Here is a 12,787-nt window from a genome sequence, read left to right as displayed (position 1 = left end):
TCATATTTTCTCTACAATCCTATGTCCTTTATTGCACTTATTAACTTTGGCCTTCTGAAACTGTTTCAACCAGAAAACCACTAACTAGTATATGCTTAACTGAGTCTATTTAAGCACAAACTCTTGGACTCTTGCACATATGTTGGATGATCTTATTGAACTGTGGATTCTCAATTCTGGGTTTTTCTCCCATTTTGTGGTGGTCTACCAAACCCGAGCTAGTGTGCCCAGTGATAATTTGATTGGCCCACTGTGTAATCAGCTATCATTTTTTTGTGCTTTCACTACAACCATGTTACTCTGAAGTTAGGGTGACCACCATATCCCTTGCTTTTGTTTGGTGATACTGTTCCCTGAATATGGTGATTCTAGATAATTTGTTATGAAGAAAATGAATATAACCTCCGGTTTTATTCTTCTGGCCTTCTCAGACCTTCACTACAACCATGGCGCTCTCTTCTCCATTATACTTGTCATATACACACTCACCTGGACTGCTAATTTTCTTTTACTAAGTTCTATTAAGCTTTCTCGGCAGTTGCACACACCAATGTACTTTTTCTTCGGTAACCTGTCGGTAGTGGACATCTCTTTCTCTACCGTGACTGTTCCCAAGCTTCTGTCTTGCATTCTTTATGGAAAAACCTCCATCTCATTCCTTGGCTGTTTCCTGCAGATGTACTTCTTTCTGTTCCTTGGGGCTACTGAGAACTTTCTTCTGGCAGTCATGGCTTTTGATCGATATTTAGCAATTTGTAACCCCCTACGCTATACATCATTAATGAATAGGATGAAGGTTCTGCTGACTATTATGTGTTGGGTGGCAGGATCTCTGCATTCATTGTTACATAGTTTTAATGTGTCACAATTAACTTACTGCGAGGACAGGTTGATCCACCACTTCTTGTGTGACTTGGCACCCCTCATTAAACTGTCCTGCTCCAGTACCACACTAGCTGAGCTCCTAATATACATTGAAGGGTCTTTTGCTGGTAACATTCCATTCTTTTTCATCTTGATCTCATATGTACTCATAGGATGGGCTGTATTAAAAATAAAAAGCAGCAACAGTCGTAGAAAAGCCTTTTCTTCCTGTTCTTCTCATCTCATGGTGATTTGCCTGTTCTATGGTACCATCATTTTCATTTACTTTCGACCTCCATCAGACCACTCCTCCCAGTATGATCGCATTATTAGCATTGCCTACACCATCATTACGCCTATGCTGAATCCTTTTATTTACAGCCTAAGGAACCAAGATGTAAAACAGGCTCTGAAAAAAATCATCATTAATTCATGCTGAGATGAATATATTGCACTTACACATTAGGGTTGATGATTCACTGAAGGAATATAGGACGTTCACTTAGCCAAAGTGAATTTATAACTTTGAAAGAGAATTTTCACTTATTCCTCCATTTTAAAGGAAATAAACTTTTTTTCTTTGCACATGTTTGGGTATTCTTTGCTAAGTGAATTTTCAAACATCCTTGAAATAAATATGGGGTGGATTTGTACCTCCCCTATTTATTATAAAAATGTATTCTATTGTCTATTCCTATAATAGTCTATCAAAGCTCTGATAAGGTTAATGGAAGGTATACTAACAATGCTAGCTATAAAAATAAACACACTGCTTAAATAAACAAGGATCTAATTTATTATAAAGAAAGTAGAAATGCTAACATAAAAAACTAAAGGAATATTACAGAGCATATAAGACAAAACAATTACAGATAATGCGTTACATATTCGTCCTCGGGGTTCGATATCTTTCAGCTTGTCTCAAGCACACAGGAAGGAGAAAGAGAGTAGCCCAAGAGCCATTATGGCCCACAGCCAAGAGCCAGCAGCCAAGAGACAGATTCTAGCTGGCAACCCACATTTAAAGCCCACTCAGACACCACCCACACATAAACACCCACTGTCTTCTTGTCCAATGACAGCTCATAATATGCCCCCTTCCTACTCAACAGGAAGTATCTCATCTTTCCAGGAAGCATGTTATATTCTTCCACTAGGGGCGCCATCTGTTCACGAATCACTGTTTTTGACCTGGGTCATCTTTATTCACTGCTGGCCTTTGATGTTGGAATAACCTCCCCAGGAGATCTTATCTGAGGCTCCTCTACACCCATACCTCACAATAGGAGGTTTATGCGAGAACATCCTGTGAGAATAAGAATTCCCATTTATGACTCCATGTCAGGAATGTCCTGTTGGGCGCTTTGCATTCCAGACCAGGTGTGGTTAGGTTCAAGCATCCAGAATCATCTGATATCAGAACACGTAAAACTACATGTTGACTCCAACAATCCTACATCCTGAATATGCTCTAATCCTTTAGTTAATAAATGGGACCCAAACTTCGGTAATCAAAAAACACCATTTTGAAGCCCTAAAACCCAATAAATGCCCCTAAAAAGTGCCTAGGGTTCTGGGTCATGCCCCAGGGACTATTAATCACACAAAAAAAGTTCTTAAAAATTGTCATTTTTGATAGAGAGCCAACTAATTATTTCATTAGCGCAAGTAGTGTTCTGCTACTTTCACACCTATATATGTGTATGTGTATATATACATATAAGTGTGTGTGTGTGTGTATATATACCCCTATACAGAAGTTGAGATGTCATGGCTGCCTCCAAAGAACCCAAAAAAATGCCCAAAAAAACCCTGCAATAACACACCTGGGCAGTTTTTTTTGGCGCAGGTGTTTTTTTGGGCATTTTTTTGGAGGCAGGCAAAACATCTGAACTTCTGTATAGGGGTATATATACACACACACTTATATGTATTTTACACATACACATATATAGGTGTGAAAGTAGCAGAACACTACTTGCGCTAATGAAATAATTAACACCAATATGGTTACGCTCCTATCACACCTATATATGTGTATGTGTAAAATACATATAAGTGTGTGTGTATATATATATACCCCTATACAGAAGTTCAGATGTTTTGCCTGCCTCCAAAGAACCCAAAAAAATGCCCAAAAAAACACCTGCTGCAAAAACACACCTGGCGTTTTTTTTTTTGCGCTGGCGTTTTTTTGGGCATTTTTTTGGGTTCTTTGGAGGCAGGCAAAACATCTGAACTTCTGTATAGGGGTATATATATATATACACACACACTTATATGTATTTTACACATACACATATATAGGTGTGATAGGAGCGTAACCATATTGGTGTTAATTATTTAATTAGCGCAAGTATAGTTTTCTGCTCCTTTCACACCTATATATGTGCAGGTGTATATATACAGACATGTGTGTGTATATATACCCCAATACACAAGTTTAGATGTCATGCCTGACTCCAAACTTGTCCTCAAAAAATCCCTATAAACGCCTGCAGCCAAAAAGCAGGCTGACCGGCGAGAAGCCATATTAGTGGACTGAATGTGACCTAAGAGAAACAATGTTTTCTCTATAGCGGTCACCCTGATATGGAAGGGTTTGGTCACCCTGCCATAGCAGTCAGTGTCAGTTCACCCTACACTACATTACGGTCACCCTGGCACTTAACACTTTCCCTACAGAAACTAAATTTTTGCATCTAACTGAAGTGGAAAATAGCACCCTAACTACACTAGATATCCCTTTCCTCACACTAATAAATGCTAAATGACACTTTTAAAGTAAAATTAACAGAACTGCTTCCACTCTCTTCCATGTCCCTGTATTACAATGCTAGGAATTTGGCGGGGGCTATCTTATATCCTGGGGGGTGTATTCACTAATGATTGACCTAGGGACCCCCTAGTCACTCCAATCACATTCCTAGAATTCTCCTGCCCCCTCAATTGGCTTTTACTAATGGTTCTGGTCCAATCACAGGCTTTTAAAGCCCATTTCCTGGCCCATTGCATTTTGGTCGGTTCTGGTTGCCGAATTCCGAACTTTTTCAGCAAAAAGTTCTAAATTCGGCCGAACCTCGAACAGTCAACCCGAACCGTTCGATAATCCCTAGTTGCTACTGGTTTCTTGAGCAATTAAAAATTTCTGTCTGTCAGTAACCACTGAAATCAATTAACTATTTAGCTGTTGTGACGGAACAGGACACCCGGACTGAATATCTCCGCCAAGAAGCTGCTTCCTAAGCAATCTGGAACACAGGATCCATGAATCTGGCTATAGTTACCCCGAGTGAAACCAGAATTAACTGTTTATTCAACCAATTTACAGACTTTTATGCACTTGAGAAGTATTTCAGTGACCAGTCAAATATTTACCCAAAACATCCCACAATGGATAGATAACGAGGTAGGGCTGACCATGATACCATTAATATGCCAATTAACTGAGCACTTAAATCAGCCTAGGCGGAATGCACAGAATGCTAGTAGGCAAACAATAGATGAAACAATTAACCACACCTGAACAATCAGGGATCTCATTCTAGGTTAGACACACCGGCAGCAAGCTCCCACAGAACAATAGACATTATTAAAGTGTAAACACATCCCCACAGTAGATAATAGGTTGTTGTGTGAAAGACAGGTGGCTTGAGTTGATGAGATTACCAATAAGGATTTCTCCACACAGACAGTGGCCAGGAGTCTAGCTTTCAATCCTTTCCCAAAAGCCTCCTAAGTCTATAACAGCTGTCTTTAAGGGGACCAGGCTTCCCATTGATCTACAATGTAAAGTGGTCCACTGACTACTAATAAAAGGGGGCCCCTCTCCCACTGACCACAAATTTAAGGGGCCGCTACACTGACCACCAATATAAGAAAGAATTGCCAATGGCTTCCACTATAAGGGGAATTATCTTCCACTGGTCATTATTGTAAGAGACCATTACACTGGCCACCAATGTACCCACCAATGTACCATTAATGAATATAAAATTATTCTATACAGCAGGGGTTGTTTAAATATATGCTGTGGGTGTCAAGTACTCTAGATAGACCACATTATTTAGTCTTTTAATTGTTATAACTACTACTTTCTGATCACACAAATAAGTTGAAGGTGTAATAATTTAGCAGGGATTTCCTTACAAAGGTTGAGAAAGGCCAGCCTATAAGCTTGCATGAGCAAGACCCTTCAAACCCTTTTGTCTTGGATTGTATTGTAACTGTACTGTCTTCCTTTATAAAAGCTGTGCAAACTGTTAAGGCTATATGAATTCTGTATAGTAATAATATTATTAGGATGCCCTTGCAACACCCCAATGTAATACATTATGTCATACTGTTAACTGTCATAAGATATATATATTTTTTTTTTTTTCAAATATGATTTTATTGCAAAGGTTGAACCATAAAATCAGTACAATACAGTGTAGTGTAACCAAAATAAGCAGAGCACGAAGGTAAACAACAAGTAAGTGGGCAATAAGCCCGCATGAGCGTGCTGCTAGTACAGAGGTCATATCATAAACTGAAACATCAACAGAAAGAAGAATAAGAACATCATGTAAACATCGACAAATACAAAACAATTGTCCGGGGCACTAGGCCACCGTTGAGGTACTCTATGGTGTTTCACGTCAACACTAGGCAAGTGGTAGTGACTAGTACAGACTCAGTGTCTGCGCAGCATATTTCCAGCATAAGGCTCAGATAGTAAGACTGAGGTAGCCAAAGAGAAAAGAAGGGAGAACGAGAAAGAGAAAAGGGTGGATGGGCAGGGGGGGACAAACACACAGCCATAGGGAGTGAAAGGGGAGGGAGGAAGGGGGGAGGGGGCGGGGGTGAAACCGCTCCGCACTAGATACCGCTCCCTCCTCGGACAGATCCCCCATCCTGGTTCAGGAGCCCAACAGAGACTTCCCGTGCTCGGAGAGGACGAAGACCTTCCAGTATCCCCAAACCTTCTCATATTTCTCACGTTGGTGGAGCGCCGTGAGAGTCAGATCCTCCATTCTATTTATCTCGACTAACCTCTGCATGCAGTCCTTGATGGTGGGTGATCGGGAGGTTTTCCAGTACAGCGGGATGCAGGATTTTGCTGCACAAAAGACATGGGGCACAATAGACTGTTTATATTTCCTCAGTGGGATGCTGGTTCGTTGCAAGAAGAAAAACTCCGGTGAGTCCGGAATAGTATGTTCGGTGAGGTCCCGTAACAAGGAGCCCACCGCCGTCCAGAAGTCTCGCAGTTTCGGGCAGGACCAGAATATGTGAAGCAGGGTACCCCTGTCTTCCTGACAGCGCCAGCAGGTATCTGAGGTCCCTGGAAAAATCTTGCTCAGACGGGAAGGAACCCTGCACCACCTGGTGAGCAACTTATAGTTGTATTCCTGCAGTTTGGTACAGGTCGGCGTCTTCAGAGCAATGGTGCAGACGTTTAGCTTCTGCGTCGGTGAGAGGGAGATCTGGAGATCCTGTTCCCACTTGGAGAGGAAGGGAGGGGTGAAATCCTCCGCCAGAGAAATTAGGAAGTGATAGTCCTGGGACAGCGTGTGTGGGAGCATCCCCTTACCCTCACATAACACCTCATAAGGGGTCAATTCCTGGTTGAAGAGGTCTGGTTCAGGTAGGGATAGGAGGAAGTGGTGTAGTTGCACCGCTGGCCAAAAATTGAGGGCAAAGCGCCCTGCAGGGTCCGACAGCTCCGCTATGGAGGGCCAACCGCCAGGGCATGTAAAGTGAGATGCCACTCTCCGATTGCGGTCTACCAGTGGTTGGAAGGCGCGGCCTGTCAGGCCCGGTGGAAATGCCGGATTTCCCAAAATCGGGAATAGCGGAGACGTGGCTGAAGAAATGGCGGGGTGGGGAAGGACCGGGGCCAGAACAGAGAGGGTGACCCCAATCGTAGGGTGGGACAGAAGAGCGGGTGGCCAGTGTCCCTTACACCAGGGGGCACCCCCTAGAGGTATCATTGATTGCGCCAGTTCCAAGCCGACTCATAACTTACTGGCGAAGTGCCTGCGCCAGTCCAGGAGGCGGCCGAGATGTGTCGCTGGGTAGTACTTGTGTATATCAGGCAGGGCCAGGCCACCACACTGTTTGGGCAACGTCAAAAGTGCCCGGGATAGTCGTGGGGAGCCCAAAGCCCAGATGAACTGTATGAACAGGGAGTGAAGTTGTCTAAAGAAGGCACCTTGGGAAGGACCGATATCTTCAGCAGATTGCACCTCCCAAACCATGAATGAAGGCCGGTTGACCAGGACTCGAGGAGTTGGCGGACCGTGACTAGTAATGGGGCAAAATTAAGATCGTAAAGTTTCGAGATGGTCGGTGCCATACGGGTGCCCAAATAAGTAAGTGCCCCCCTGGTCCAGCGGAATGGCAGTGAGACTGTGGCCATTAAGGTTGGGGGGATAGCGACTCCCATTGCCTCCGACTTACTGAAGTTGATCTTAAGGTTTGCATGTGTACCATACAGCGCCAGTTCCTTAAGAAGGTTAGGCGCAGAAATGACAGGGTTAGATAAGGAGAACATCATGTCGTCTGCGTACGCAGAGACCTTACACTCAAACTCCCCAATTGTAAGTCCGGTGATGTCCGGATTCGCCCTCACCCTACAGAGAAAAGTCTCCAGGGACAGGGTGAAAAGCAGGGGGGACAGAGGGCATCCCTGGCAAGTGCCATTGGAGATCGAGAAGGAGTCCGAGAGGACTCCATTGCACTTCAACGGTGCAGTCGGGCCTGAGTAAAGATGCCCGATCCAGGAGAGCATGGTGGAACCGAGGCCCACGGAACGTAAGGTGGATGTCATGAACCTCCAGCTGACCCGGTCGAAGGCCTTTTCGGCATCTGTGTTTAGAAAAATGCAAGGAGTATTGGTTGACCGGGCAATATGGATGAGGTTTAGGACCTTGGTCGTGTTATCGCGGGCCTCTCTAGATGGAATAAAGCTGACCTGGTCCAGATGGACCAGACGAGACATGTATGGTCCGAGTCGGTTCGCCAAAATTTTGGCGAACACTTTCAGGTCCACATTTAATAGAGAAATCGGGCGATAACTGGCGCAGGCGGAGGGGTCCTTCCCCTCCTTCGGGATGAGGGAGATATGCGCCCGGAGGGAGTCCCTCGGAAAAGCAGATTCCCCAGATCCCAAAAGGTTAAGCCAATTCACCCAGTGGGAGCCGAGAGTGGGTAGGAAAGTGGTGAAGTAGGGGAGTGTGAAGCCGTCAGGCCCAGGGGCCTTACCCGTCTTGAAGGAGCCGAGAGCGCCTTGTAGTTCCATCAGTGAAATCGGTGACTCCAGCGATTCACAGTCTTCCGCTGAAAGGGTAGGCAAGTGCGCAGAGGCTATATAGTCCTCTAGGTGAGACGTCGGGGATACTGAGGGAGGTATATTGTACAAGATGGAAAAGAAGTCGCGGAAGGTCGCAGCAATCTGCTTCGGGAGGGCGACCCGCTGTCCCGAGGGTGATTGAATGTGCGGGACATAGTTTGCGCCCAAATGGAGGATGCCAGTAGTCGGCCACATTTGTCACCTGAAAGATAGAATTTCTGACAAGCTCTTTGTAAATCGGCTTTAGCTTTCATAAAGAGGATGTCCTGAACCTTTTGGCGGAGTGCAACTAGTTCTTGTTCCAACTCCCTCGAAAAGGAGCGCTTATGTCTCGTTTCCAGGGCATGGATCTCACCCAACAGTTGCTCCAGCATCTGCTGACGTTGTTTCTTGAGACGGGAGCCGTGCTTAATAAAAAGTCCACGTATCACCGCCTTGTGCGCCTCCCAAATCATGCCCGCTCGCATTCATCCGGGCTGTTCACCCGAAAAAACTCAGTGAGCTCGCGTTGGATCTCAGCCTGTACCTCGGTATTCTGGAGGAGTGAGTCACTCAAGCGCCAGACTCTGGACCCCATCTCCGATCCCTCAGTTAGGGAATAAGTCAGGGAAATTGGCGCGTGATCCAAGAAGGTGATTGATTCTATCGAGGTGGATTTTACCATGTGGAGTTGGCGGTGTGGCACTAAAAAATAGTCGATGCAAGAATACGTCCTATGGGGTGGGGAGTAGAACGAGTAGTCCCGCTCCCCACCATGTTGGAGTCGCCAGACATCTACTAGCTGTGCACCATGGAGAGCTTGTAGAAACCTCTTCCGATGCCTGTGAGGGATCGAGGACGTCCCAGAGGAGGTATCCACAGTTGGCACTAGGGGCATGTTGAGGTCCCCTCCTAGTATGAGCTGGCCCTCTTGAAATGCGGTCAACTTCTCCAATACGCTCACCATGAAGGAGGCCTGCAAAGGTGAGGCGGGCCGGGCCCAATGTCCCCTTCAAAAACAGGAAGCGGCCCGCAGGGTCTACCACAGTTCCCTCGCAATGCCAGGGAACCTTGGCAGAGAGGAGGATGGAAACTCCCTTGGATTTTGCCACGGCATTAGTGGCATGGTACGTGAAGGGATAGAAGCGGTTTTTGAGGAGTGGAAGGCGATCGTCCCGAAAGTGGGTCTCCTGAACGAAAGCTACATCAGCCCTATTACGGCATAGTTCATTGAGGAGAACTTTCCGCTTTTCGGGGACGTTGAGCCCCTTGGCATTTAAAGAAACTACACGGATGGCGTCCATGATCCCGTACGGAGCAGAAACCACACACAAACAGCAAAAGGGAGGGGGGAAGGGGGGGAGGAAGGAGGGGAGGGAAGGAGAGAGGGAGATTGGAAAAGAAAGAAACGGTAGTAAAAAAGAAGAGAGATAAATAAGGGAGAGAAAGGAAGCAGAAGGAGTGGAGAATATAGCAAAACTAAAGAGCTGAGATAACTGCACGAACGCTGGTAAGCAATGAGCTCACCAGGTGTCAACCTACTGGGGGTCAAGAGTTGGAGAAAGACAGCCCAAGCAGCAAAAAGGGATCCCGGTTCCAGCCGTCCAACCCACCCAGCACTGTGTATGTGGACAGGAGGGAGAGTAGAAGGTGGGAGGTAAAAGGTACCTCCATGAGAAGGACAGGTATACCAGTGAGTAGCGCTGGGAGACAAGACGTCAGAAACAGCAAGATAGAGGGACAGTACGTCAGGAAGAAGGGAGGAGCCAGAAAACCCCGGAAGGCATGTACAGACCCCACAGTAACATCAATGGCATGTAATAAAACAATTAGTGCAACCAAGGCCATCTGCATCCCCCACAAGTGACCCGCAAGAGACTAGGTGTCAGACAACCACCCCGCTCAAGAGCTCGTGAGGGCTGCAGGAGCAAACAGTAGGATAAACAGTAAAACAGGCAAACAGTACCCCTGGCAATATATCTCCCTGAGAATCACAACAGGCCCTCCCATCCCCCCCTCCACCCCACATAACATATAGGGAACCCGCGGGAGTCCCTCCCCAGGCACCATCCCCGGGCCCCCGGGAGCAGCATAATGGATGTCACTGTAGACCGCGGATGCGGTGGGGAGAGGAGGTGAGGGTATCCCATAGGTCCGCAGTTTAAGACCTGGTGGGGCCCCGACATATGCACCGCCAATGCTGCGGATAGCGGGGGGAGCGGGCGGGGCAGCCGCAAGTCCGTGGGAGACAGCAGGGACAGTCTGGGCAGGCAGGCATTGCAGAGCCACCCGCGGGGAGCACAGCTCGGGCATGGGGGGGGGGCACGTACAACAATCAAACCTGATCCATGAGGGTAGCAGCAGGGTGAAGTGAAAACAACAGGGATCAGTTCAGCCAGCCGGTGGTACATCCCAAGGCATCAAAGCCAGCAGAGTTCGGAGAGCGCAAACAGTCAAGGTTCCCTGTGCGCCTCAGGCGCACGGGGCCTGGAGTTCCGTCGAGTCCGCTGAGGACGGGGAGAGCCAAGAAAGTTCCCTGAGGAAGGCGGCCTGCGATCCGATGGTCTAGGCAGTAGAAGGAGCCAGTTGGGCACTTGGATGGGTTCAGCTTCCAGAAAGGCAAAGAGTGCAGGGAGCTCCGCCTGGGAGCGGAGTGTGAAGGATGAGTTAGTTTTGCGGAAGGTGATGGAGAGCGGGTATCCCCATCTGTAGGTGGCGCCGCTGCGGCGGGCTAAGTCCAGGAGAGGTCTCAACAGGGCCGTCTGTATAGCGTGGCCCTGGATAGGTCCGGCATCAGCTTAAGGGCCGCTCCATCAAAGTCTAGGGTGCCCACATCCCAGGCTTTCCGGATGATGAGCTCACGGTGGGCAAACCTGTGTAGGCGGCATAGCATGTCTCTATAGCATGTCTCTATATCATAAGGCATTTTATATCATTATTAAAATTGGACTAGTAGATGTATCTACTTTACATTATCAAGACAAAATGTAAAGACCTTTTGTAATGGCCTTGTTCTTTTTTGGACAATTTTTAGGTCTAATTTTATTCTTCCTGGTTTTTCATATTTTCTCTACAATCCTATGTCCTTTATTGCACTTATTAACTTTGGCCTTCTGAAACTGTTTCAACCAGAAAACCACTAACTAGTATATGCTTAACTGAGTCTATTTAAGCACAAACTCTTGGACTCTTGCACATATGTTGGATGATCTTATTGAACTGTGGATTCTCAATTCTGGGTTTTTCTCCCATTTTGTGGTGGTCTACCAAACCCGAGCTAGTGTGCCCAGTGATAATTTGATTGGCCCACTGTGTAATCAGCTATCATTTTTTTGTGCTTTCACTACAACCATGTTACTCTGAAGTTAGGGTGACCACCATATCCCTTGCTTTTGTTTGGTCATACTGTTCCCTGAATATGGTGATTCTAGATAATTTGTTATGAAGAAAATGAATATAACCTCCGGTTTTATTCTTCTGGCCTTCTCAGACCTTCACTACAACCATGGCGCTCTCTTCTCCATTATACTGGTCATATACACACTCACCTGGACTGCTAATTTTCTTTTACTAAGTTCTATTAAGCTTTCTCGGCAGTTGCACACACCAATGTACTTTTTCTTAGGTAACCTGTCGGTAGTGGACATCTCTTTCTCTACCGTGACTGTTCCCAAGCTTCTGTCTTGCATTCTTTATGGAAAAACCTCCATCTCATTCCTTGGCTGTTTCCTGCAGATGTACTTCTTTCTGTTCCTTGGGGCTACTGAGAACTTTCTTCTGGCAGTCATGGCTTTTGATCGATATTTAGCAATTTGTAACCCCCTACGCTATACATCATTAATGAATAGGATGAAGGTTCTGCTGACTATTATGTGTTGGGTGGCAGGATCTCTGCATTCATTGTTACATAGTTTTAATGTGTCACAATTAACTTACTGCGAGGACAGGTTGATCCACCACTTCTTGTGTGACCTGGCACCCCTCATTAAACTGTCCTGCTCCAGTACTACACTAGCTGAGCTCCTAATATACATTGAAGGGTCTTTTGCTGGTAACATTCCATTCTTTTTCATCTTGATCTCATATGTACTCATAGGATGGGCTGTATTAAAAATAAAAAGCAGCAACAGTCGTAGAAAAGCCTTTTCTTCCTGTTCTTCTCATCTCATGGTGATTTGCCTGTTCTATGGTACCATCATTTTCATTTACTTTCGACCTCCATCAGACCACTCCTCCCAGTATGATCGCATTATTAGCATTGCCTACACCATCATTACGCCTATGCTGAATCCTTTTATTTACAGCCTAAGGAACCAAGATGTAAAACAGGCTCTGAAAAAAATCATCATTAATTCATGCTGAGATGAATATATTGCACTTACACATTAGGGTTGAAGATTCACTGAAGGAATATAGGACGTTCACTTAGCCAAAGTGAATTTATAACTTTGAAAGAGAATTTTCACTTATTCCTCCATTTTCAAGGAAATAAACTTTTTTTCTTTGCACATGTTTGGGTATTCTTTGCTAAGTGAATTTTCAAACATCCTTGAAATAAATATGGGGTGGATTTGTACCTCCCCTATTTATTATAAAAATGTATTCTAT

The 12,787-nt window shown here is 45.7% G+C and overlaps 2 protein-coding genes across 2 annotated transcripts; both read left to right on the top strand.

The window, feature by feature from the left end:
* Positions 1–382: 382 nt before the first annotated feature.
* Positions 383–1,303, top strand: LOC309548306 (olfactory receptor 1f45-like; the record flags this gene model as incomplete). Its single annotated transcript, XM_082248245.1, has 1 exon — positions 383–1,303. The coding sequence occupies one exon, from the start codon at positions 383–385 to the stop codon at positions 1,301–1,303; it is 921 nt and encodes a 306-aa protein (XP_082104371.1).
* Positions 1,304–11,620: 10,317 nt separating this feature from the next.
* On the top strand, positions 11,621–12,541 carry LOC309548305 (olfactory receptor 1f45-like; the record flags this gene model as incomplete). The annotated part of the gene is made up of 1 exon (XM_082248244.1): positions 11,621–12,541. The coding sequence occupies one exon, from the start codon at positions 11,621–11,623 to the stop codon at positions 12,539–12,541; it is 921 nt and encodes a 306-aa protein (XP_082104370.1).
* Positions 12,542–12,787: the final 246 nt, after the last annotated feature.

This window comes from Pelophylax lessonae, assembly GCF_965119305.1.
Source record: "Pelophylax lessonae genome assembly, chromosome: 2".
NCBI lineage: Eukaryota > Metazoa > Chordata > Amphibia > Anura > Ranidae > Pelophylax > Pelophylax lessonae.
The sequence above is the reverse complement of the archived record's forward strand: the minus strand, read 5'-3'. Positions and strand labels throughout refer to the sequence as shown.